Genomic DNA, 27273 nt, shown 5'->3' with positions numbered 1-27273 from the left:
GGCTGCATGCTCACAAAAAAGTCCAGGATTTATATGTAGAATGTGTATATTATAAAGCTAAGTTTAGATGGGAAGTTCCCCAAACAAGTCAAGAGGTGAAACTCATACTGTACACGTTTTTAATTTTGTAAAATAAAATATCACTTGAATGTAGTAACATGAATGAAGCTGTTAAACATCATAACCCTCCATGAATTATACCCATGATACAACAATGTGAATAAAATCTGTAGCAAACCCAGATTTGACACCTCTCGGAACCACTGTTACTGAGCTGCATCTGCGGAGAGTCCCTTCAGTTCTAGAGTCACTCAGGGTCTTTCACCATTTTCACTTTTCTTCTCTCCACCTAGACTGCTTCTCTGTACTTGAAGCTGGAACTGTCTCATTATGAATATTTATGAACAATTGTTTGCCTGTAATAGTTTGTACAAATGGTTGTAAAGGACTTTCTTAGCCTTCTTCCAGTATTGTTACCATAAAGTGCTCCCACAGTTCCTCACCTACAGTATAGAGTTTCATTGCAATGAGAATCCCAGATTACCACACAGCCTTTCAAAATCAGACCTATGCTCTTGTGCAAATGTTTTGTGTCATCAGTAGCTCATTAAAATACCTTCTTGTGTGACCATCGCTCAGTATTTATTACATCAAACCCATAAGGCCACATTGTAGCTTTCACTCTGCAACACCACTTGTACTGCATGTATTCATGTACAAGTGGGGCTGAAAGCAGTTCAAGCTTTGAAAAAAAAGAGACCTTTTCATGTTCTAATATTTTATTCAGGAGTATTTTATAATAACCAAGTGATAGTCAAATATTGTACATTAAATACTGTAAATTGTTTTCACCAGAACCATTTCGGTACAGTCCCGACAAACTGAAGTGGCAGGGTAGGTTCTGTGCTTTGGGAGTAGAATAGAAATACAGTATGTTGAATCCGAAACAGTCAGGCTTGTGCCTGCATTCCACATAAGGAGTCAATTAGCACCAGGCGTACTTCAAGCACAGCTCAACCATCAACTATTTTTCATGTTTCTGCCAGAAACTGGAATGCTTGTGCAGTTGTGCATATTTCACTCTTGTGTTCCAAGAGCTGGTCTCAAAGGTAGTTTTTCAAGCAGAAAATTCCAAACGACTCGAATAAAGCAGTAGGCTGTTGGTAGCTTACAGGGTGAATTTTCTCTTTTTCTAAATTAGAATTATCAGAACGATTTCCACCCAGCTGGTTGGAATTCCTCAGTAAAAAGCATTCAGATTCCAAGCATTTTGCTGTACCTTATGTGGGGTGGTACTCCACAAAAGCTTTTTTTCCTGTTTTTGAAATGACAAGTCAAACAGTAACACATGCAATTTGCTGTGCCAGGAAGTATGTAATTGGAGATTTTTTTTAAAGTACTGTAGGTTCTTTATTTACTGGGATGAAACGTACTGCTCTAGAAGGCCCATTTGTTTTATTTTTTAAAAAGATCTTATAACCTTACTTTTTATTTCCCTTTCTTCAAAAACCCCGCAGTGAAGTCAAATCAAATAATAACCCTCTTCTTGACAACAGCCTCTGAGTCTTTTTTTCCACAGCTTGACAGTGGAGTGGAGTACTTATTGAACGCTGCACTTGTGATTTTGTTTGGGAAAAATGAACCCCTTCGACAGCTTGAGTGACATTATTAACAAACGCAAATGCCGCCACATTGCAGGAATTGTAATGCTGGAAAACAATGGTGATACAAAGAGGAACCAATACTATGTTGCCATCTTTTTCTCACAATCATATTATTAATAAGAGGCTACCTGGGCAGCCACAGAGGTCTCTCCATGAATATTTTTGGCTGTGCAGATGTAGTCTCCAAAGTCTATAGTCTCGATATCTTCAACAGCGATCACACTCTGTGAAATGCGAGTTGTGTGTCCGGAGCCTCTGTTTATCAGTCTCCAGGCTTCTGTAATGGTAACAGGTCTCTGATCCTAAATTTAGGGAATAAACAAAATGCAAGTCTATAGTATAGGAAGGACAACCAATACAAGGAGTGACACTATCTACTCTAACCAAAATAGAAAAATGGATTTTACTGACCCAGCACACCGATACATTGCAGGTATTCATCAATTCTGTGATTATTCACAGTTTTTGAGTACTCTGGCATATAGTACAGGCTTCTAAACTTTCCTAAACTGTTGTGAAATTTTAGGGAACAATAGCCAAGTTCCAGTTTTAGGAACGCAAGGTGTTTTATTCCAGCACTGTGTCTTACTACCTTTCCATATCACAAAGAACAACAGTGTGGTCGTTCCTACACATTCCTACCTCGTTCCTACCTCGTTCCTGGGTGTAATAATCTAGTAATAGGTGCTGTATGTACATCGGGAATACCTAACTGGACAGCAAATGCCAGTTCTGAGTTAACATTTTGAATACAAAGCTTAAAAAAATAGTTGGATTTGCTTAAAGATTAATGAAAAACGTGCATCTAGCTCAATAATTTTAATTTGAGATTTTAAATTATGCTGCAAGACAGACATAAATGAGGTATACCATGTGTGAACAAAACGCAACAAAAAAACTGTGTTGCAGGCGTCCATCATTCATCATCATCCTGCATTGTTACAGCTGCAGGTGAAAGTGACTGAGGTTAGAGATGTCTGGACCGAGTTTTCTCCCTAACTTGTCTCCTCTTATCTGTGAAAGGGAAATGGGCAGGATGCTGCTGGTCATGAAGTAGAAGTAAACAAAGGTTTCCCTAGGTAAACTGGTCCGGTTGATGAACTGTTATCACAGAAGGCTGCTCTGCTCGGGGTCATTAAGTCTGCAAGTTTAGAGCTTGGCTGAGCTGAGCGTTCTGGTGGAAAGGACACTGAAGGGAAGCAGGTCTGAGTGCCGGAGGACTATGGCGGTGGTGGTGGTGGGGGGGGTAGGATGGAGGCCGACATGGGAAGAAAGGTACGGGCTGTTTTAATCAAGCATGTAGCTGCTGCTGCTCCTCATAGACCCCAGCCCTCCCACCCCTGCCCGTGACCGAAACTGCAGCAGAGGGCACAGCTCACCTGTCCGGGGAAGGTCCACACAAAGTCCACGTCCACATCTGGATCCCCAAGAACCGTGCAGGTGACGTTGATGTTGTCGCCCCCACCCACTGTCGTTGAGGAGGCTTCAATTGTCACGGAGGGGGGGCCGCTTGGAACTGCAGTCAAGGCAGGGAAGACGTTAAAAAAAAAAACCCCAGTCAGGCCGACGTCGACGGGGATGAACTTGGTGCTTTTCAAAAGCCAAGCTTTACAGTTTAGGAAGTGGTGTAAAACAAATACGGGCAAAGTATAAAAAAAAATCACCTTTTTTTGTCGGCAAGTTATTAACGCAGAGATGTTCAGCTGCAGAGGGCAATGTGCCGTGCACGCAATGGTATTGGCCGACTGTAGGCTTCACTATTTTAAGGCATGTATGAGTGATTGCTTGACCCTTTACAACAGGTAGAGTTCACGACACATTTGCAGCTCACATATTCAAACTGTGGCAATTACTGTAGTATGCATTACTGAAAGCAGAGAATACAAATATTTACAATTAATGCCTGATTTCAAGATTGTATAGCTCTTTTTGCATCACTAATGTATTCCATTTTTAGGGTCTTTGAAAAGATGGGCATTTCATTGATTTAGCAGGATAACTGTGATGCAGTGTCTGGGCACGCAGTCCAAAAGTGTGCTGTGTTGTTTAATTGGCATGTCTAAATTCTCCCCTGTGTGAGGATGTGTGCCCTGCGATGGACTGGCGTCCCGTCCAGAGTGCGTCCTGCCTTTGTCTGGCTCCAGCTCATCGTGACCCTGTGTCGAGCAGCTATTGGAAATGGATGCATTTTGAGAGAGGATGACTACCTGAGTGGGTCCAGTCTTTCAGAGCAGTTTACCTTCTACGTAGAGCAGCTGGTACTTGACTGACATCTGTGGTGTACTGCGGGAGACAGCCTTGCAGTAGAATATGCCAGTGTCCTCCAGGCTGGGCTGCTGGATGATGAAGCCTTTCCTGGGGTTGTAGGAGATCTGGGTCCCATCCACAGTCACCTCCCCCGGGGGCACCTCTCTGTGCAGCGTCACCTTGGCCAGAGGGCTGGTAACTCGACAGGGGATGACAGAGGGCTTGTCAGGCCGAAGGTAGATGATGTCAAAATGGGTTGTCGATGGGACGAACAGTTCATCCTTGTCTGGGGGGTGAGAAAAAATGGCGAGAAACGACGACCAACTGCAATGGTTATACCCCTAAGTTGTGTTGGCCGGGCGCACGGCCTGTCACCCTCGGACAGCCCCCACAGAGCGCTGATTTTCCTAAGCCGGCACAACACAGAGGCAACACGTAGCACTAATGTAACAGCAAAAAAACATTTAAAAAATGGGACTATTTAGCAAAATTTTGTGAGTTATGGAGTTAAGAACAGAAGATAGGAAGGACGTTGGGATCCTAATCTTGCTGATATCTGCAATGTATCCAGTATTTATCTGTGTAGATATTTATCTTGCCTTCCAGACCACACAGCTCTCCTGCCAACCCATCTGCACCCCTGCAGCTGCTCCCTGGCTCATTCCTTGTGACAGTGACGGGGGGGGTTCAGTCAGTCTCACCCTTGCATTTAGGCTGCTATCCTCTCAGCCAGGAGAGTTTCGCCAAATAACCTCTAATCCATTCGCCCCTCTATCGCATCCATTAGGATCCAACCAAACAGCCGAGCCAGGGCATTCGTCTCTTTTCTCTGGGAACCAGGTCTCGCGGCTCTGCAGCGGTTTGTCTGCTCTGCGCTGCTGGCGTCTGGCCTGCTCACCTGTGAAGTAGATGTACGCGCTGGAGGTCCTGTCCGTGTCCCTGGTGCACTCGTCGCCATCACAGAGCAGGGCCCAGCAGCTGAACTCCCCAGTGTCCGCGGCTACCGGGGACGTGAGGATCAGCTGGCTGTACTTGTCCTGCTGCCTGATGCTGATTTCACCCGGAAGGAAAGAAGACGCTTGTTCATACACACAGTGCAACTCCTCCCCAAGTACATGTGACTGAATTAAATACATTTTGATAATTGGCATTGATATTTACGCCTTTTTATGTCTTTCTGGTCCTGTCTTTACTGGGTACGGCCTCTTCTGTCAGCTTGTTTTGTCTAATATTGACTGACGTGTTAATGATCATAAGGACATTTTACACTCTGCAAGCATGTAAAGAATATATTGTGGGAATGTCTCCCGCTGGTAAAACCTGCTGCGATATGTCCAGGATGGGTTTGTGCAAACGCAGTTCATTTCAGATGCAGTTATTTCTGTTAGAGGAGGAATCGGCTTTAAAAAAATTAAATAAACACGACAGAGCGAATAAGAATAATGACTCTGCCTATGTGAAACCATCCTGACACCCGTTGATCAGTAGCTGAGGCAAAACCAGTACATTTTCACAACCGTCAGAATTAATGTCATCATTTAACTGTGCTGCCCCTTGGTTGTCTATGCAATAATCTGCCTTTGGATGGGCCTGCCAGAGAAGTCCCTCTATGTGACTGAAGACATTCATGATCTAATTTCCAAGAGATGAAACCTGAAAATGTGTACAGTAAGCGATGCAATGTCTTAGACATGCAATATTTACCAACATATTTATCCCCCCCATCTTCAGGTTCTTGAATGTGGAAGCCCAACCATTACGTAAAACGAACCTGACCCGAACCTTACTGGTGTCCCCTGTCGTGCTCACCTGCCTTCCTTCCAACTAGACGCCTGCTCTCAGCTCATGGCTGAAACCATGTCTCGTTACAAATAACCACAGGCCAGTAACATCTTTTCCAAAAATAGCTGTAGGGGGTTATGCATGTCGTGTAATGTTTATGTAAGAGTTATTAGAATGTTTTTTAGCCTAATTAAAATAAAGCATTCACATTTTTTAAAAAATAAATTCCCGATCTTCAGTTCCCTCGTACATAAGGTACATGCAGTGGTATAATTCAACTTTCCCTCTCCCCAGCGGAGCAGTACCTGAGCCTGGAGTCCTTGAAGGTGTCCAGGTACGTCGGATACGCCCATCCGATCCGGCTGCCTTTGCAACGCAGCTCAAGGTCCTTCCCGGAGCTGAGCGTCAAGGAGTCGACCAGCCTGAGGAAACGCCCCTTATCCAGGACCTGGGTGAGGATGGACTGGCCCTTGCCCGCGGACTCGCTCTCCTTCCTCTTTCCAGACCTGTTCTTTTGTCTCCTGCCTCCTTCTTTCCGGGGATTACCCTGCTGGCTGAGGCCTGGAACAGAGCGTCTCACGAGTTAATGAGCTTTCCCAGTCCGGAAGGCGCTGCCATGGTAAAGGAGGAAGTCTCCCATGAGTCAGACGTCATGCTAACAGGCAAGTCAAGGTTTAACTGCGGGCTGACCTACAGACCCTGCGGCTGTACAAAATGCACTTTATTTCATACACCACAAAGTTATCACAAAGGCTGGACTTCCTAAAAGTTAAAGGTGAGAAATATCCAATGGCATGCGTCGCAGTAAACTGCCTGATCAGCCCAGTTCTGTTATGATCTTTTGATGAAACCGAGCTGGCTCTCCAGTAAAAAAAAAGATGAAACAGCACAAAATCCAGTTACTTCTGAGAGGGAATTTTTCCAGTTCCCAAGATGTATTTCATATAAGAACTAGAGGAGATTCTTAGTAAATGGCTTATTTTTTTAAACGCATTGATAAAAAAATCTGAATTTATGGTTAGGAAGCAAGGAGACATTCTGCATTAAACAGAAAGATCTTCCTTGATTATTCTCCATCTTTTTTCAAGAGTGATGTGAAATGACAGACTTGCACACTCTAGTGGTTCTTCTCCTTATCTTATCTTACTCATATAATCTTCAAGAAAGCCAGACAGCCAGCGAACAAATTCGAGGAACCAACAATCAATGTGATCGTCTTCGTTTAACTCCGCCCAAAAGAGCGCAAGAACTAATATCCAATGCTACTAAACTAAAGCAAACTGTGGAGACACTGCAGATGGGAAAGAGGTGGAAAGTTGCGCAGCTGGCTATGGGACATGTCTACCCACTCCTGGAGTCATATCCTTTCGTTGTGAGGAAGAACGATGAGGAGGCATGATCTGTAACCTGTGTCAGTAACATGCCCTGTCTTTTGGTATTTCAGTCTAGTGAGCAGAGGGATTCTCAGTTCTGTGTTCCTCTTCGTTATGTTATGGATTCAGCTCTTCAGCGGCTATCATTTCTATTCCTGATGCTACTGTAAACTCACCGTCTGTGTTGCATGGGCACTACTCAAGGAAAATTATCTTAGTGTTGCTGTACCAAATGGCCATCTGGAAAATACCTCAAACAACATTTCTTCCACACAGCTGTACAAACATTATAGCAGGAAATATTTTTAGAACTGGCACATGAAGTATAAAACCGGACTCAATTCAGCCTTCATCTCAGTTGGAGGTGTATTTTGAAATGAAAGATGAATGGATTAAGAAGGGCAAAGCATTAATTTTTGAGCGCCGTCTGTCAGCAGTCCAAGACAAATTTATTTTTAACTGTTCTAGAGCCTAGATGTATTTAAATATACACGTGAATGCATTTGGAAATATCTCTTCACAAGCCTGTACTCCTCCGTGATTAAAAAAATAGGTTGAAACCAAGCACCTGTTGCAGATTAAGGGAAGTCACAAGACTGGCTCTGTACTGCACATCACATCAGCTGAGAGGTATGATCAGGGAAAACAAAGAACTGCACTAGTTCTGGCCAGCGAAAGGATTCCAACAACTTAAAAACTCCTATTATGTGCTGTGATGTATCTTTTGAAAAAACATTTGAAATAATTCATTTTTTTTTACTGGCCCTTCAGTAAATAATCAAAGAATAAGCATATACTGTATTTCCAAGTTCTGTCTTACTCCATAAATGAAACAGGACAAGAAATGCAAATGCATACATTAATGTAAGCTTCAGGTAACTGAGGATGGGTTCAGACACTAAGTAAGCCACCTAAAAAGTCCTGTTTGCAAAACAGTCCAACTAAGCTTGGAAAGAGCTGATTTTTTGTTTAAAACATCATTATTAACAACAACAACAACAACAACAAAAATCTATATGCTCACCATTTTGAAACTCCTCACAGAGGAGAACCAGGGTCATAATGATCCAAACCTTCATCCTGTGGCCGTGGGGGTGTGCTCGTCTGCAAGAGCCTTCCAGTCCTGGAGGAGCACGAGGGGCTGCAGGGCAGGAGAGGAACCGAGGGATCGCAGAGAAAGGGTGCAGCTTTCCGGGCCCAGCGTGTGGAGCAGAGCTCTGGAGCAAACCCAGCAGCCCTCAGCAGCGAAGTGTAACATCCCGAGGAAAAGCTGAAGAAGTCTGAAATCTCAGCCTACAGCTCACTCCCTTCGGGGTGTAGCAGCTGCCCACTGCTGCCACCTATTGAAATCAGCGCAGATTGACCTTATTTAAATGGTAAATGTATTTAACAAATTGACATAAAAAACATTTGTTGCGTACTCTGTGACACTACAATTTAATAGAAGTTTCCTTCTTGTTATGTGTACCAACTTCTATTCATGAATTGAAAAGGGAAAGTATATAAAAATATTGTTTCTTTTTTGTCATCAATTTGAATGTTTTGACTGGATTTGCAGATTCCTTGTTACAAAGGAGTCTGTCACAAAACAGCATCAGTGAAAAGCAGCTATACGTGAGATACATGTCTAGTTAGATGGTCTGATGTGCCATAACTGCAGAACTATTTACAGAGCTCTGTGTTTTTCCTATGCTGTTTTCCAGTACACATGTAGTTATTAAGATATTATCAGAGTGGCTTAATAACACTAATTTTCAGCCTTTAAAAAGCCGTGATTGAGATTGTACATATGCACAAACTGGGGATTCTAGGGATCTTTTGTGATTCATGAGAAAGTGATCTTCCTTTGCTGCAAGTATCTCTTCTCCTGGGGTAAAGAACAGATCACCTGGTAAGTAATTTCCCCCTCATGGATAAGTGCCTGCAGACGCTAAAGCCTTTCCCGGACACGATGGAGAGGTGTAGGGAGATTGTGAAAAGAGCTGACCCTGTGCCTTTTAAATCTGGAGCCTCAGTCAATCCCAAAGCACTGAAAGGCTGTCATCGGACGGAGCTTGCAGAAGGGCTAAATGTTGCTAGCAGCCATATCACCCTGCAACTCACAGCTGGCAGCCCACTGAAGCTCAGCAGGTGTGTGTCTGGTCAGTACCTGGATGGGGGACCTACTGGGAAAAGCTAAGGTTCCTGCTGTAAGAGGTGTTAGTGGGACCAGTAGGGGGCACTCACCTTGCAGTCTGTGTGGGACCTAATGCTCCAGTATAGTGAAGAGGACACAGTACTGTAAAAAGGCGCTGTCCTTTGGATGAGACAAATAAACCGAGAACCTGACTCTCTGTTACAAATCTCTCATTACAAATCCCAGGGCGTTTCTTGAAGAGTAAGGGTGTTACCCAATTATCCTGGCCAAATTTCCCCCTGGCCTTTACCAATCATGGCTTCCTAATAATCCCCACCTATGAATTGGCTTCATCACTCTGCTCTCTTCCCCACTGAGAGCTGGTGTGTGGGGAGTGTACTGGCGCATCATCCAGGTGGGGCTGCACACTAATGGTGGTGGAGGGGATCCCCATTACCTGTAAAGAGCTTTGAGTGGAGTGTCCAGAAAAGCCCTATATAAGTGTAAGGAATTATTATTATTAATTATTTTTATATTTATTATGTTATCCACACGAGGTAGGCCAGCCTACTCAGTTCAAAATAATTAAATGTTTTCCAATAAAACTTACAATAATTATTTATAACATTAGGCTAAAAACAAGTATCACTCACAATTCATATTCAAAAATCATTTGATTTCTTACAAATAATATTTCAGTGTTTCTTTTTTTAGTATTTTTTAGTTTGACCATTTAAATTTATGACATTTGAAACAATACTCTTTAGACGTCTGTGTCTCAGTTAAAACTGATATCCATCCATTATCATGAAGTTGCTTGTTCTGGGGGAAGGTCATGAAAAACTGAAGCCAGCGAATCTTTGAGGGGAGGAAGGAAACATTTACATGCAACATGCAAACTCCACACAGAAACGGCTCCAGTCAGCAATCTAGCTCCAGAGTGTAAAACAGATGACTTCAGAATTAATGCTATTATTTCTCACATGTAGCCAACTGATCAATTATTAATGTGTCCCAGTCACAAAAATAAAGATTCAAATAATACTGTTATTTCTCATTGGTTTTTAATCTCACTGGACCTTCAGCTGATAACATGTAAAAGTATATAAAGGACCACAGCATATGTTAATTCTGTTAGCAGCAATACAAAAAAATGTACATTGGGCCACTGCAAAAAAAAAAAATGGGTGGAAAAATACATTCAACTTATTTACTTCAAACTGAAGTTAGCAAAAACCCAGTCGCAAATCGCACGACCCCCAATCACCTTTCCCGACTTTGAAACACAGTCTAATCATTAAGACAGCAGCATTTGAATGACTCGATATCTAAGAGAAATGGAGCTAGTTACACACGTACAGAAACGGACAGTATTTCTACACATTCTGAAGGGGCCAAAAGGGTTCTTACACTGTATCACAGCAGAACGAAGTCAGGGGTCCAGGTGGCCTCGAAGAACATTCTGCACCGCCGTGTGTCTGCCTGCACTCACAGCTGTGTATCCAGGAGGAACAGTGACAGAGATATTCTCTCAGGGGCCCTGCAAGGTTTCCTACATGGCTCTGATTGAAAGGTTACACTTCCTTTGTGGGGAGCCTTAGATTTTAGATTTAAACATTTTGTGTTAATGCCAGATTAATTTTTAATCCGTCCACAGGTTTTATTCCGGATGAAAGATGTGAAGCAATGATGAGGAAAAACGGGGAAGTAGTAACCGAACAGAAGGCATGTAAATACTGCAGTTCCGGAAAAGGCAGACAGAGGATTTGAACATCAACGGCAAAGGTCTTATCTCAGTCTCAGAATTTGAGACTTCAAGCATGTTTCTAGAGACACTCTGACAAAAGAATGCAGGTCACAAATCCATAAAAATAAGTTTCCAAGGACTGATTGACAATAATATGAAAGATTAATAAATGCTGTTTGTCTGCATATTTATATTAACAAAAAAATGACTGATCTGAATATTTTGTTAGTGTTATTAATAAACATGACTGAATAATCTATAATAAAATTTGTAATTCTTTTCATGCATTCTTTACAAATTCAGTTTTAATAATGAATAAATGTTATAATAATTTTTTTTCACATATTCTATAACAAATGCTACTTTATTATCTGTAATTTGTTGTTAGCTATAAATTCGTAAAATGTGGTTTTGTCATTGCATTCAATCTAGGGGTTAAGGTTATCTTTTCTTAAAACTTCGCACAACTACATCTTCACAGTAATTTTAGCTTCAGATGCTACAAGTTTAATTTAAAAATAGTTTGTGCTCATCAGGATCAAAAACAGATTGAAGGCGGTGTGTTTTTCACAAAGGAGAAGAGCCGAACACAGTCCCCAAGTGAACTGCTGTCCCGTCAAGCTGTTATGAATAAACAAAACAAACAGACACTCTGACTTGATGTTAGCACGCCCTTGTGTTGGAAAAACAAGAAAAAATTACTGTAAAATAAAATATGCCCTTTTCCAGTCCATGCCAATTTAAAAGTCAAAAGCGCTTTTTTGCTATACCCATATTTTGCCTTTAATAACTGTTTATTAAACAATTATTCCTTTTCCAAAAATGACAGAAACTTTCACACTGTGAAATATTTGTAAAACTAGCTGCCTTAACTATACAACCATATTTAACCACTTTATACCACCTTCCCAGATAGCAACCAGTATTATTTTCCAACTGAATCCATCAGCAGTGTGCGACAGGAAAAAATCAGATGGATTTGCACTATAAAAGCAAAACCAGCTACATCAAAACAGCACCAGCACAGGGAACACAGTTCAAAACAATGGTAGATTACACACAATCGCACAATTAATCACGTGACAGTAGCTTTTGACTGTTTGGGTATGTACAGATTATACAACACTGAAACACTGATAAGGATGAAATAATCACTCCCAAGCTTTCAAATTTTGTTTAAAAGCAGTAATGCGCACATGGTTTTCTAGTGACTCCAAACAATCTGCGGCCAAATTCCCTCTCACTCAATAAACACGCTGGTCTCTCTGCTATTTTAAGTCCTTCTTTTGCCAAAGACAAGAGAAACATGACTCGATAATAATGATTCTAATTATGCTAACCGTACCTTGATTTGATACAGAAGACTCAAACTTACACAATTTCTGTACACTCGGAAAGAGAGACTTTCATAGACACAAAGGCAAACAGTTGTAATATTTTCAAAATTCAGTCTAAAAAATATACAAGATTACAAAAGACGCTGTGCCTCTAGAATCTAAAAATAACTGGTTGGGTGTCAACAGATACCAAGCCTGACCAAGGTATCAGACTTTGTCCAACAAAAAGCTGAGAGAAGTGTCAAGTTGCACACTAACCAGCCTGATACTACTGTATATAAGAAAACAGCATACGGTCTTTGTGGTTACTAAAGTTCCTATGACAAAGGAGCAGCTCATAGTTAGAGGTTCTTTACAGCTATGGTCAAACACCGTAAAATTATCCATGGATATCCGTAGGAAAGGGATCTGTTGTGAGATCCTCAGACCAATCTGCCCCCAGAAGAGTGAGAGGAGTCAAACTGTCTTGTCTTCTCTGTAACTGTTAATGTTCTCGGGGGAGAGAGAAGTAACTCTCATTGTCTGTTCCCTCCATAGACTGAAATGAGCTGTAATCACGGAGGGCAATGATCGGTGGGAATCTGTGGGGGGGGGCTGAAGGAGGACATGATCATATTGACACTGCAGAGAGTGTCAATACGTCTGCCTATTTGCTCTGCAAGATTATCTTTTATATAACAACACTTAAGGTTGCTTTATTATGGTATTGCCTTTTCAAACTTGTATTTTACACCTACATAAAATGTAGTCTAAACTGTAAAATAACTGCCACATTTACATGTAATCCTGCATCTCCTCAGCAAGACAACAAACCACCAGTTACATTTCAGTAACGGTGAAATGAAACTGGGTCAGAAGTCTGTCTTTTTGGTATTAAGTCACAGTAAAGATATTCAATGGGCTGAAGCCAAGACAAATGTTATTATAACCCGATAATAAAATGAAAGAATACTACAGTGCGACACTCCGGTGGTACAGATTTAGCTCAGGGCAGTTCTAGCTGCGCCAGCTGTACGAAGTTGACTTCGTTGAACTGCTGTGTGGTTGGAACCACAAGAGGTTTATGACCGAGGTGCCCAACCCTGCAGCCAGGTTGACTTCTCAACAAAGAAGCAGTTAGGAATTAACTGCGTCATTAGGGAATTGATGTTCGATATTCAAACAATTCCAAAAAGCATTTGATAGCCATGATGACGAGGTTATCGCCAAACGTATTTTGCTGCAGAAACCCTCGAGTAATGCATTTGAGATTTCTTTTTTTTCCTGCATTTTTTGTGTCTTCCACTGTTTGCAGGCAACTTGGCTTGGAATCGCCAGATGCTTCCTTACGTCTCTGTGACGTGCAGACTGTGCAGCAATGGCTCGACACACTCAAGAGGAGGAGGAAGGGCAGACAGGCCGCAAGAGGGTGGCTGCAGGGGACAGACCTCTGAGGGAGACCCCCGGCCCAGAAACGCCAGGAAACCCCATCCTTCTCCCCCGCAGCTCAGACAGACCCTGGCTCGGACCCGTGGCTCGAACAGACAGAGCAAGTGGGGATGCCTATACTTCACATTCACACCTTGAAGAAATTAAAGTCCATGAAGGTCAAGACAAAACGGACCGCTTTTAAGAGGTTTCAGCAGCGTGAGCTGTTAGTACGGAAATGCGAAGACAACCATCACCCCAATTGCTGTTGAATTGTTGTTCTCGAGCAACACTGTTGTACAAGTTACTTTACAACCTGTTCCAGTGCTAAATCATCATTATTTCAGAGCGGTCTCTGAGAAAAAAAAAACTGTGCTTATGCTCATTTCAAAATCAATAAATATCTATTAAAAACCAACTCAGTGGCTCCGTCAGAACGGTGGCTTCAGATGAGAATCAGCGTTTCATCGAGATTCCACTTTGATCAAGTTAATTAACAAAGGAAAAAAGCCAGCCCTCTGCAGTTATTCTGAAAGTCTGCAGTTTGTCTTACTTGTGTCTGTTTTGTTTTATAGGGGTCAGGAACCTTACACAGTATTTCAACCCAGCTAAGACAAAACCTTGGTCACTCAACTTGCTTCTCTTGTTTTGCTTTGAGGTTTGGCCCAAATTCACAGCCCAGCGGGGCGTATTTACAAAGCAGAAAGCTGAAAGGATTGACCTTTCTAGTTAAAAACTAGAAAAACACTACAAAAACCGTCCTCCTAATACAAATGTCTGCCTGAGGAATTCAGGCCCTGGCAGAGACAGGAGGTACATTCGTGCCAGTCAGTAACAGGCTCTCCACACTTAGCATGCGCTCGTCTTTTCTCGCAGGATGAACTGGTCACTTTCGTCCACAAGGTCCTCATCATCTGCCTTCTCCGCCTTCTTCTCCTCCGGCGTTTCGCAAGGAACCGAGTCCTCGTCTTCTTCAGAACGCTTGCGCTCCACGCTGTGTCTCACTCCATAGCCGAAGTAGATCACGAAGCCTGGGAATATTGGAATAGGATCATTCCATTCCATTTTCACTTGTCAGAAAGTTGCAGTACATGCATGATAACTGAACTATTTTTTCAGCCTTTTAACTGCCTTAAAGGAAAAATTAGGCAACACAAAGGTTATAGTCACATAAGAACTAAGCTTTCTCATACACAGGAAAAAAGGACATACTGTACATAAAACATATGTGAATGATAAACGCATTGGTATGCTTGATTAAAACTTTTGTGGGCACTTTTTTAGCTTTAACTAGTTTTCCAGATATTTCTCTTCAAGACCGTGCAACTGAAAACCACTCCAGCCGTGACTCAGTTGATACGTCGTGTTTAAACGCAGGCACATGCTTGTTTATTTTGACGGCTGTTTCATGCTCTATTCCTAATTTTGCTGAGTAAATCTCTTCAGAAATGTGGCAGCAGCCCTGCAGTTCCTCTGCAGCACAGAGCGAAACACTTGCTGCTTTCAACACTTTGGCAGGCCTCCTCGTTGCAGACCGTCTTCTGCACTCGAGGCTGTAACTGGAGCAGCCGGAGAGCTGGGAATTGAGCTGTATTGTGATCCGAGAAGAGGTCGACTGCAAGGGCGATGTGCTACAGATAGATCAAAGAGAACCTACCAACACACATCCAGATGGAAAAGCGAATCCAGGTATCCCCACTCAGCTGGACCATGAGGTAAACGTTGACAAATATACTGACAACAGGCAGAAATGGCAGCAGAGGCACCTGGGAAACACATATTGCACCGTGATATACAGCAGGAACATAACCGTAATTTATTGCATTGATAACCTCTGGAAAAAACACAAAACATAAAACTCTGAAAAAACACAATAACAATAATTGTTGAAAAAGGACTAGTATAAGATGGACAATTTGGATTTAGTGATCTAAAACTACTGCGGATGGGGTAAGAGTCGTTTGTAACAGATCCCAACAATCGGTCTCAAATAACTAGCTGATATCAAGATTTCAAATCACTGCTTGTGTAATCTTGGTATCAAAATAAATTCATTGACGGTGTAGAAACGTTTGTTCGATTTCGAATTAAACAACTAAATCGTGCACTTTGTGAAACTACCCCATGTTGCCATGTTGTCGCAAACTGCCACAGGCGGGAGAGCGAGTTCCCATGAATCGTGGCCCTTCCTGGTCGGTAGTCACTGTCATGACTCATGTTGTTCAGTAGATACTTCACCTCAGAAAGTTCCCAACATGATCTGCAGCCAGTATGAACAAGTTCAATTTATCGGCAAAACTGTCTTGAAGTCGAGAGCAATATTTCTACTGAATGAAAGCCTCTACAGTCCTCACCAGACGTCTCGCTGCCTCGTTCTGAATCACAGAACATGGCGCTGCGCAGACCTGGAAATCTGATCTACTTTGTGACGTTAATTGGATGTTTTACAAGTTACTGTGAACGTTTTGCTTTTATTGTGTTTCGAAATGCACTCATCGATGCTGATTCTTTTTCGAACGGCGAAATATAAACATAGCGCTGCAGTTGCCCTTTAATGTTACAGAAGAGCGGCACACACTGGATCACATTCACCATGTTAAGGCAATACCGCAATACTGCAGTCAGACCCTGGTGTGTGATCAAGGAGAGATCCCCCAGCTCAGGGAATCAGCTACACATACTGTTTATGATCATATCATGCCTTTCTTGAAGTGCATTTCATTTTCTCCTTTTCAGGAAGCACACAGGAAACACTTAACGATAGACCACAGGGCCAAACAGACAATCACCATGCTCTGAATTACCGAGTCATTTTCTTTAACTATCCATTCAAAAAACCCACAAAGTAAGATTTAGGGATCTGTAAACGCTTATGTGGCAAGTCAGCAATATGGAGGATAGCACCGTCAGCTGACCTGACATTAGCAAGGTCTCTGTAGTTTCTGCAGATTTGTGAATCAATTAGTTAAGTGGTGAAGGGCTGAGAGCCACATTCTCTTATGGGTTTAATTTAGAAAGTGTGTTAAGAACAGGGACCCATGGTGTTGGGTTGGTTTAGACTAGGTGTCTGTGCAGTCTATCGTGCAGAAATCTGTTAAATAAATTATTCTGGCAGAAATGTCTTGGCTGTCCTTGGAGAGGTAGGCCCGAGGCGGCCCGTCTGGTTCAACATGTGACAAACGGCCACTCATTGCACTGAGAGTCCCAAAGCGCTTCACACACCCACCATGAAAGAGACCTTCTTCTGAGTCTGAGGCTGCCTCCAAATGACGAGGACGCAGACGATCAGCACCATCAGGGACACAGCCAGCAGGCCCAGGATCCAGGACTCCATGGCCAGAACAGCCTGCCCTTTATACGTGGTGAGTGTGCTAAGCACACAGACCACAACAGCTGCACAAGTAATGGGGACAAAGATCACCGGAAACTGATCAACAACCAGGAACAACTGATCATTTTATACAGTATATCATTCAGGATCATTCTAATACTGTCCTGTAAATCAGGGAGATCTCTCTCACTTCCTTACATGTAAAATACTGTGCAATCTCGCACTCCCAGGGCACAAATCAGTATGTTTTACATACACTTATGGCTTACTGTAAGTTCGCATCTGGGAAAATCAGTGCTCTTGTTCTCGAATAACCAGAAAAATAACACATTTTATTTCTCACAACAGATCTGTGTTTTTCATACTCACACTATTACAGATTCCACCGATTTATCTGCTCTACGCTCTTGCTGTTACATGAATTTCTGACTTTGTTTAGAAAGGGCACCCAGGAGACATGGGTGGAGCGTGGGTAGGTTTTGGAAAGGTAATCCTATATAAATATATATATATAAGTAAATGATAAATAAATATGATCATGGCAAGTGGAAGAAAAGAAGCAGCTCATCTGAGAGGTTGCCGGGACCAAGGGAAGGTTTGAGAGTGTTTCTGCGGTGTGGACCTGCTGCACTCGCAGGAAAAGCAGAACTGACCGATAACACTGACGGCGATGTCGACCACAGTGGACGACTGAGCGGTAGGCACGTGAGACGGGTTCAGGACCGTCTGCAGCGTGAAGCCCTCGTCCTTCAGCATGTCGAGACGCGATCCGGACTCGGTGATCTCTGAGTCTCCCTGCGCCGTGGTCAGACCCTCTTTCTCCGGGTTGAACCTCGGCTTCTCGTACACCGCGTCGGGCTGGTACCTGCGGAGAAGAACCGCGATCTTGCCCTGCAGTCGCATTCAAGAGGGCGCAACAGTCGTGATGCTGTGGGGTTGAGCATTAATAAGTCCAAATCCTCTTCCCCTTTTCAAAGCGCTATATAAATAAGGTTTGTTATTATAAACTGCTTCCTCAACCTCAGTATCATATTCTCATTACAACCAGGTAGCGCTTTGCACTCAAGTCCACATTCAAGGGAGTGTTCCAGGTGCCTGCCTGTCACGAACCGCATTCCTAGAAGCACCTCACACCGCCACACACGCCCACTAATTAATCAAGTGTCATTCCTCACATTCTTCCCTATTTACACCCTCTCACGAGTGGGAATGACCCTGGGCTTTCTCTGGTGCGTTGCTTCAACTCTCGACCTTGTTTCCCCCTGCTCCTGCTTCGGCTTTGGCTCCGCCTTCTCGTCTCGGATTTGGATCCACTCGACCTGACTCTTTCGGCTACCCGACCTAGTTCTTCTGCCTCAACTATGACTTTTGCCCTTTGCCTTTGGGATGTGGATGCCAATCGGTAGCAATAACCCCTCAGTCTCAGCGCCGCCATAGGGCCCAGCCCGGCGCACCTAACGCCCTCGCTGACACTGCCCTGTCCCAGCTGGAGGGAGTGTCGCTTCGCAGAGGGCTGGAGACATGAGGGAGGGGCGCTGCAGGAGTCGTGACAGAAGTGCTGTCGCTTCGCTTCTCTTTCATGTGGCGGGCGATGGAAACATCTCTTCACTACATGCCTGTAATTCTGTTTCTGAGGATATCATATAATAACTGATCCCACCCGTGGCTATAAAAGGACTGTCACTGCACTTTATTCTCTTCCGCTATGCAATTACCGTTTTTAAGTCCTATTTTAAGCAAATTAAATCACGGTTAACACACAGCCAACCCATGGGGATGTAGAAATTTCTAAACACATTTCCACAAAACATAAACAGTTGTTAATAATATGGATAATCCTAAGGATGTTCTCACTGGCCGCTTTGATAAAGCATATGTATATCCCACATTTGAAACGTAGTGTAAAATGTAACGATACCCGTTACCCTTGAAAGCAGTGTCTCATCTGCCTACCATGAAGCTGTGTGGTGGACATACTTCAAACTCCACCAGTATAGAAACAGACTTTATGATGTAGCTATATAATAATAATAATTAATAATTGCTTACACTTATATAGTGCTTTTCTGGACACTCCACTCAAAGCGCTTTACAGGTAATGGGGACTCCCCTCCACCACCACCAGTGTGCAGCCCCACCTGGATGATGCGACGGCAGCCATAGTCCACCAGAACGCTCCCCACACAACAGCTCTCAGTGGGGAGGAGAGCAGAGTAATGTAGCCAATTCATAGAGGGGGATTATTAGTAGGCCATGATTGGTAAGGGCCAATTGGAAATTTGGCCAGGACACCAGGGTTACACCCCTACTCTTTTCGAGAAACACCCTGGGATTTTTAATGACCACAGAGAGTCAGGACCTCGGTTTTACGTCTCATCCAAAGGACGGCACCTGTTTACAGTATAGTGTCCCCGTCACTATACAAGGGCATTAGGACCCACAAGGACCGCAGGGTGAGCGCCCTCTGCTGGCCCCACTAGCACCTCTTCCAGCAGCAACCTTAGTTTTTCCCAGGAGGTCTCCCATCCAGGTACTGACCTGGCTCACACCTGCTTAGCTTCAGTGGGTTGCCAGTTGTGAGTTGCAGGGTGATATGGCTGCTGCTATATGCACTGTTCTTGCTTCCTATGCTACATACTAAGATAATTTTAGTATGTAGTGTGTATTATGTCCTAAGGGTGCCTCAATACACGTTTTTAACTTTCTGACAAATGCATCCTTGGAAACATGCTGCAGTTATAGAAGGCAACCGCCAGGTGACACTGTTGAATCAATGTAGAAAATGTTGCAGTAGTTTATACAGGATTTACTGTCAGGAAGCCAGCACAAGACACTGAATGTCTCACTGGTTGAAAGCCACTTGGAACGAATTTGCAGACTGAGCTCAAGTGCACTGCTCATCTTTTTTGTGAGATGATGTGAGGGCAGAGCACCCACAGTAAATCAGGGTCTACACTGGCTGTAGTCGTACACCCAGTTGATTTTACCAGTCGATTGCAAGCCAGTGGGTTTTTCTGTGAAGGGGTTAATGTTGTGTTGGAAACTTCTGCCAGTGCGAAACGGGGTGAAATGAACAACATGTTTTGCTCTCGTCACAAGATTTCAGCTGGCGCGCACATCACATTTATTCAAAAGGATTTAATCATAACTCTAATTCAATAATGTTTTCTTCTATATGCATTCCAAGTCATGTCTGTCCTCTGGACATGAGTTCTGTTCGCCTAGATGTTCAGTTCCGGACTCTCGACTGGTTTTGGCCAGGACCAGAGAAACCCAGCTCACCTGAGAATGAGGACACAGGCTGCCACTAAGGAATACGCCAGGAGAGTGCCGATTGACATCATGTCAACCAAGGCCTTGAGGTCGAACAGGAAGGCCATGACCGCTGCCAGACACACAAGCACACAGACTGATAGGTCAGTGACTCTCTTTCTCCACCACGGCGTCAGGTTCGGCCCCGACGCTTCACTGAAATGCGTTTTAATAACAGGCATTTTTACACACCGAGAAATAGAGAGATCATACTCCCTCTAAGCAGATCGACAGGAAGGGGAAAAAACACTTTAAGCAATTAGCAGAATCTTTAACAATCCCATCACCCACAGTCTCATTAATAATAATACAGAATCAACCTGAAACTCCACAAAATGTCAAATATTCTTCATCTGGTATTTTCACTCAATTGTATTTTGAGTTAAAAACATGTACAACTGTAAAAAATTAAAATAGTTCAAATGAAAATGTTAGTGACATTTATCCACCAAATCAGCTGTTGATAGATATTTTGTCTTCTTCTTAACTATAAATCCTCTTAAAGATTTAATTTACTTGAAATTTGACTGTACTAGCTCATGAACTACATTTTCCCCTTTAAAACTTGAGTATTTTCTTAATTTGTAGATTAAATGCTCAATTCAAATTGAGCATTTAAAAGTGATTAATGGAAAAAATGAGTCATGTGCTTTATAATCCCAATCTTCTGAAGGCATAAAGCTTAATCCCCAACATAACAAGACAGTTAATAAACCTGTCACTTATCACAAGTAATTAGCCATTAACACAAAGTACGTAATCAGACAATAAGTAAAGTCAGATGAGACGTGAGCCCACTGAAATCCAACATTTCACAAGCTGTGAAAAATCACCGTTGCGAGGGAACAGCGCAGAAGAGGACTGTCCCCTCACTGATGAACACGCAGCAGCTGCCAGTGGTCAGATCCGCTCCGCAAACCCCTGCCATCGAAATCTTAAAGTCCCGCTCAGGAACTCAGAAACGTTATTCGGGACGTGAGGGTAGCACTGTTGCGCTGAGGCTGACACAGTAGGCAAGGTTTTGAAAAAGCAATTGGAAATAATAATGAGAAATGTTGGAGATCAATAATAACAGCATTCACCGCTGCCCGAACAGGTAACACCAGAGACAGGCATTTCGGCAGCCGCAGGGAACAATTTTTCCGTGACACGGCTCTTTTTCACGATCGGAATCGCAGCCGCTACATCCATCAGAAGAGGGCCCCAGCCAAAAAGGGGACACCACGTTTCGTCGTGGTTTTTTTCCACATTCCAATCTGCTCGACGGTGAAATGCCGATCGCCAGTGACCTTCCTTTGCCAGAAAACAAAAATGCCCTACCCCCCCCCCCTGAAGATTTTCGGAAAAATTAAATTCACCTCTTCCCACAACGGCATGCAGCGTGTACGGAGGGGGGGGTCCCCAGTGAGGTCCGGGCAAGCACACGGACACCTCCAAAGCAGAAGCAAACACACAGAGTGTAGGGGGCTGAGGGGGTTCTTACCAGCAGTGACACCTGCTGCCATGGTGGCTGCAACAGGGGTCTGACGCTTACTCACTTTGGCAAGTAATTTGAACAGTAAGCCATCGCGAGCCATGGCGAACAGAATACGGGGCAGGGGGAACATGGACCCCAGCAGGCTAGAACAGAGAAATCCACATCTCAATCACACGCATCCGCCAAAACACGCCCCTCCCGCTGTGCAGATCGGAAAACGTGAAGCTACGGGGAAATGGCGGCGCCGTGGGGCGTGGCGTGGCGGGGCCTTCCCAGTCCTCGGCCTGCTCGCTCGGGATGCTCGACACGCCCCCCAAAAAAAAGCCCTTCAGCTGCTTTGGCACAGAAAGCAATGAAAAAGGTCATTCATTCAGTCAATGAAGTAACTGGGAACACCATTAGAATGGAAATCAGGTGTGCCTAAAGACATGAGCGCCCAGGAAACTGAAATTAACAGACTATTGACGAGCAATTTAAAAAATAAATGATATGCTCGATTACAATACTGGTCTTGCGATAAGCGTGCCAGTTTGTTTCAGCACCAGGCCATTTATTTTAGTTTCACGGTTCCCTCCACCGAGCCGTAATCCGCACAGCGTCTTTCTTCAAAGCACCTCTTTGCGAGAGTCCTCACCTGCGACTACACCAGAAGTCATGGTGGCAATAACTGGGGTCTTCGTCTTAGGATTGATTCGGGCTAACGCTGTGAAAAGCACCCCGTCCTTGGCCATAGCATAGATTACACGAGGCATTGGGAAAATGGAGCCAAGCAGGCTGGGTGAAGAGCAGAGACATGCACATGATGCTGATGTTAGAAGCAGGCCAAAAGTCCATATCCAAAAAAGCTGGTGGATGGGAAAATTAAATTAAATCCATTTACTTTCTTTTTTGGGCTACATTCCTTGGAGCGAGCTTAAATTTTTAACAAATTAAATTCCCTTTTTTAAACAGTGTGCCTCATAAACAGCCTCCCCTCACACTGATTTTTGTGAGCTTTAGAAATGAGGCATTAGTTGTGCTGTGGTTGGTCCTGGTAAAGCCTGCTGTTAAATGCTTTTCAATGACCTAAAGATTCATACGCTACAGTACAACCATCATGTTGCCGTTGGGTAACCACAGGTCATGCTCAGACAGATCACAATCACATCACAATCTTGTGCTTCAACTGAATTTTCATACATTTCCATTCCAGAGGACACAGCCCCAAACACCACGCCACACTGCTGCTGAGCTGACTAACAGGCCGAGCTGCAGTGTTAACTTTCAGTGTCTCGTTCATCCGAATTTAAATGAATGACAGTTAAAGCCTTTGCACATGGAAGCCTGGTGTTTCGTATGAATAAAATCATAGCTCAAATGGATGCACTGTGGGTTCTACTTAAAGTGCTGGCCTATATAATAAAAGCCTTCTGAAGGCTACATGTGCCCCAAAAAAGAAAGTAAGACAAGGTGTGAAATCTCAACACACCTCTCGGTCATATCACATCAAAAACACACCATCACCGTCTTGTCAAAGAAACCAAGCATCCCACAATTACAATAAAAGGCATCCCACACCATCAGAAAGAAAATTACACTGGCAAGTTTTAAGACAACATGCATAGAGCTCAGCCTTTGGAATCAATCCATGACAGACATTTCATTATCACCAGTGTTACAGCTGTCACAGGCCCACGTATAAATAATTATACCCTTAACCGAGGCTAAAATAACACAGCTCAAATTAGAAACACACGAACTTGAACCAAACTTCAGATTGCCAAATACAGCAGTTATTAATATTCCTCACATTTTTTCCCCACATTTGGTTGGGTTTAAAGAAGAAAGGAACCAATGGTCAATTTTTATATTTTGATGTTTTTAGATTACCATCATACTCAAAATACTGGTTGTGTATGGAACTGATTTTCTGGGTTTAAGAAGCATAAAGGAAATCTAAAAACAATATTGTAAATGTTTATATCAATATTCTTTCTTTAGATTATTATCATACACAAAATACTAAATTTCATAAAACAAAGAGTATATAAAAAACCCCAGCAAACTCCTGAAGAACATCTAACTGGCTGAACCACTTATGTAGTTGTGGTAGGAAACTAGTATCTATATCTACAGTATATATAAAATTTCCAAAATATTTTTAATTTTACCCCATCTATACTCTTCACTACTTCACTATACTACTTCAACATCTGGAAGGGATATTTAGGTAATAATAACCATGCCAAACATTTTTTTCTGAATATAACTGAAGTGGGTCCTATTTACACATTATCACGTCCTTGTCCAAACAAGATTTTACTCTGCACAGTCTGTTTCCCTCTTTGAAGTGGTTGTGCTGCAGTGTAGTGCAGGGATAAGTGCAGAACAAATGCAATCGAAGTTAAGAAAACTTCCAGCAAAAAGAATCAGATTCTGAGACTAGCGGACTTCATGAGAAAGGGCCCTGTGAAAAGTAACATGCATCATCACTGTGGACATGAGAAAGTTCCCAATAGCAATAGGCAGATAATGAAAGTATTTTCGTGATATATATCAACCTGTCAAGCTCTAGGTTTAATCAAAATAAAGGGCCTGTAACAGCAGCGCTAAGCAGACTCTGACTGGGTTCAACCGCGCAGTTCATTTTCATTCTGACGTGTGCCGATAAACGCGGTTCTTTTTTTCATATCTTAAAAACGTGCACTGAGGAGCCACACGGGGAATCTGTGTGCAGACAGCACCTCAGATATGAAGGTCATTTGCTCACCTCGTCGACAGGGCACAAAGCGACCCCACGGCCACAACATACTTAGCCGGACCCCAGCCTACGTATTGGAAGGCTACGGGCAGGGGGCTCTTCTCATCCAGGAGGTAATACGGCATCATAAGGGTGAGAGCTGCCGAGACGCCGAAGTAGGCCAGGAAGCACACCAGCAGAGAGACGACGATGCCAATAGGTATGGCCTTCTGAGGGTTCTTCACCTCTTCACCTGAGAGGAGCACAAGCATGCGTCAGAACAGGAGAGGAGCTGAAACTTAAAAAGTCACAAAGGAATGGAGCCCCTTGGGGCCTGTCGGGCCCGTCCCTTAGTTAGAGGCTAATTGATCGGAGCATCCGAGGGTATCGGCTGGGGGGCTCGTTCCAGACTCCCACAACCCTTTGCGTAAAGAAGTGCCTCCTGTTCTTTGGCTTGAAACGCTCTTCTGCATAGTGGTACTGGACTTCCGCCAGGATGAAACACTTTTTCTCCCTCTCTCTGGGGTGTCCCGATTCAGGTCGAATGCAGAATATACACTCGTCCTGACGCAAATTCATAACCCAGCTCTGTACTCATTCAGAATGGGGTTGGGCAGTTGCGGCTCTTTGGAAGTGGACTATGTGTGTATTTCAGCCACTAGCAGAGATAAGACGCTGACAGACACATTTAGGACCCCCAGATCCCAGGTGGCAAAACAACTGACCCTTTTCTCCAATTTAAATGTCCATTAAAAAGGAGGACACACCTCCATAACCGATTTTTTTAAATGACTTCAAAACCTGTTGCACTGAAATGAAAGCCTGTACAATTTTTTGTATGACTAGTCATTAAAAGTCATGTTTTGCAGCATGAACTATTCTATGGTATTAAGACAAAAAGCAAAACCAAAAACATTTGTTTATTGAGTGATAATAAAAAAAACAAATGTTTGGCCGACTAAGAAAATAGCAATTACACATCATTTGGGACCTTCAGCCTTCAAAAACAGGAGGTCGCTGAATTTAACAAATGTGCTTAATTGATAAATAACTCAATTATTAGGGACAGGATGCCTATAAGACTAAATGAGTTGGGGATCTCCAGGACCAGGGTTAAAGAGATCCCTGATTAAGGGGGACCATTAAGACTGAGTTGACTGGCCTCTCCAGGACCAGGATTAACAATCCCAGATGTAAAGCTTTGTCAGCAAAAACATGTCTGACCTGTTGTTGCAATGCAGTCAAAACCAACAAAGGCATAAAAACAAGTAGCTGCTCCTGCCAATGTCCCTCCAAGTCCATAGGGCATGAAGCCACCCACACCATAGTCACTGGTGATGTTGTCTGCCAAAGACTGGTTTCTGCAAAATGTAAACAGCAAGAAGGGACACTGGTTTTAAAAACAGTATTTAATTGATCAAAAGCAGCAAACTACTTCTTTAAACATTTGTTTACCTGCCTCTGACAATTTCCATAATTTAAATTTCAACTCAGATGTGGAAAAAGAAACCATGCATTCCACTTTCAATCATCATTTTTATGTCTTTCATTTTGAACCAGAGTTTTAAATATGGGCCGTGTCTCAGTTTGGACAGCAAATAAAAAAACAGAACTATGAACAACTGAACAACTGACACAAGCAGGATAAAAAAACAAAATCTTTTTAGTCTTGAACAGAAAAAACTATGAGAGGACACGACTCAGGTACTGTAGGAACTGAAGGAACTGATAAACTCAAGCCTGTTGACTTCTTCAGATCCAGCACTGACAAATCAGAGGACAGAAGCAGAAGAAACAACAGGGAAGTACATCATTATGCAAGAGGCCGTGGGAGTATGGAAGAAGCTACCCAACCGTGTTGTCAAAGTGAATACCCTGGCGTCTTTAAGGAACAGCTGGATCAATTAGCCAAACCAGCTCCTGTACATGGGCCAAATGGCCCACCTCTCCTCTGCTACTTCCCGTATGTTCCCATACCCTGCTGTCTGAGCTTGGATCATACCGTGTCGCTGCAGTGACATTAATAAGGTATCCTTCTGCTATCTTCCAGTTCTCTGGGTCGCCCTTCACAAATCCCGAGATGATGACAAACACAAGTACGAGCACGTTCACAGCTGTGAATACTTTATTGACCCAGGCGGACTCCTTCACTCCGAAAGAAAGAAGACCTGAAAGAAAACCCACAGAGTCGGACACAGTCTCGGACTTTATCACGCGTTTGGACACATGGTAGCTGAACTCGTACAAACACCGACAGAGAAGAACACAGAGAACGTGGGGTACTTGGTTCACATATTCACATTCCTGGCGAGCACTGACTGAAGCCAAATTGAGGCTTTTCTGGGATCTGCAACCACACAAGGACCCAGGGTCACAAGCAGAAGATGTTAAGGGAAAATCTGGGACACAAAAACATGAAACACTTCTTCCCACAAAGGGCTCCGCGGGTGTGTGTAAGCATCGTCCTCAACAGTTGTCGCCGTGGCCGAGAAACCTGGAATAATGGAATTTTCAGGCCACTGATGTATAATTTCAGAACCCATCTTTCGTGCAGCTTAGCCATGTGATTCTTTTTTTTTTTTTACCAGCCCCCAGGCAGAGCTCTGGCGTGGGCACGTGAGGAGACAACTGCATCCTGCACATCGCGGGCGGCTGCAGCGGTGGCCTGTCCCTGCCGGCCACATCGCTGAGGGGTCACGGGGGGTATGCAGAAGGGCCCGGCCACACACCCCTGCAAGAAAGCCTCGCAAAAAAGGCGTCA

General features: G+C 43.4%; 2 protein-coding genes across 9 annotated transcripts in view; both read right to left on the bottom strand.

Moving 5' to 3' along the window:
* Positions 1 to 761: 761 nt before the first annotated feature.
* Positions 762 to 8352, bottom strand: pdgfrl (platelet-derived growth factor receptor-like). The gene is made up of 6 exons (XM_088637232.1): positions 8091 to 8352; positions 5999 to 6254; positions 4810 to 4961; positions 3904 to 4197; positions 3044 to 3180; positions 762 to 1966 (listed from the first exon to the last, which is right to left on the bottom strand). The coding sequence occupies exons 1-6, from the start codon at positions 8143 to 8145 to the stop codon at positions 1778 to 1780; spliced, it is 1083 nt and encodes a 360-aa protein (XP_088493358.1). The 5' UTR covers positions 8146 to 8352; the 3' UTR covers positions 762 to 1777.
* Positions 8353 to 10229: 1877 nt separating this feature from the next.
* Positions 10230 to 27273, bottom strand: part of slc7a2 (solute carrier family 7 member 2) — a 41027-nt gene continuing 23983 nt past the window's right edge. For 7 of the 8 annotated variants that reach the window (XM_088635988.1, XM_088635810.1, XM_088636168.1 and 4 more), the window contains 9 exons: positions 26515 to 26680; positions 25737 to 25873; positions 24543 to 24765; positions 22428 to 22567; positions 20287 to 20389; positions 17658 to 17869; positions 16900 to 17066; positions 15331 to 15439; positions 10230 to 14704 (listed from right to left, as the gene is read on the bottom strand). In XM_088635988.1, the coding sequence (XP_088492114.1) occupies positions 14523 to 14704; positions 15331 to 15439; positions 16900 to 17066; positions 17658 to 17869; positions 20287 to 20389; positions 22428 to 22567; positions 24543 to 24765; positions 25737 to 25873; positions 26515 to 26680 (1439 nt within the window). In that variant the 3' untranslated portion in view covers positions 10230 to 14522. Of the gene's footprint in view, positions 14705 to 15330; positions 15440 to 16899; positions 17067 to 17657; positions 17870 to 20286; positions 20390 to 21799; positions 21937 to 22427; positions 22568 to 24542; positions 24766 to 25736; positions 25874 to 26514; positions 26681 to 27273 lie in introns of all 8 variants that reach the window. The other variant, XM_088635718.1, reaches the window with a different exon arrangement.

Source organism: Lepisosteus platostomus, chromosome 1 (genome assembly GCF_059453375.1).
Source record: "Lepisosteus platostomus isolate fLepPlt1 chromosome 1, fLepPlt1.hap1, whole genome shotgun sequence".
NCBI lineage: Eukaryota > Metazoa > Chordata > Actinopteri > Semionotiformes > Lepisosteidae > Lepisosteus > Lepisosteus platostomus.
Note: the sequence above shows the minus strand (reverse complement) of the source record. Positions and strands in the feature narration are given on the sequence as shown.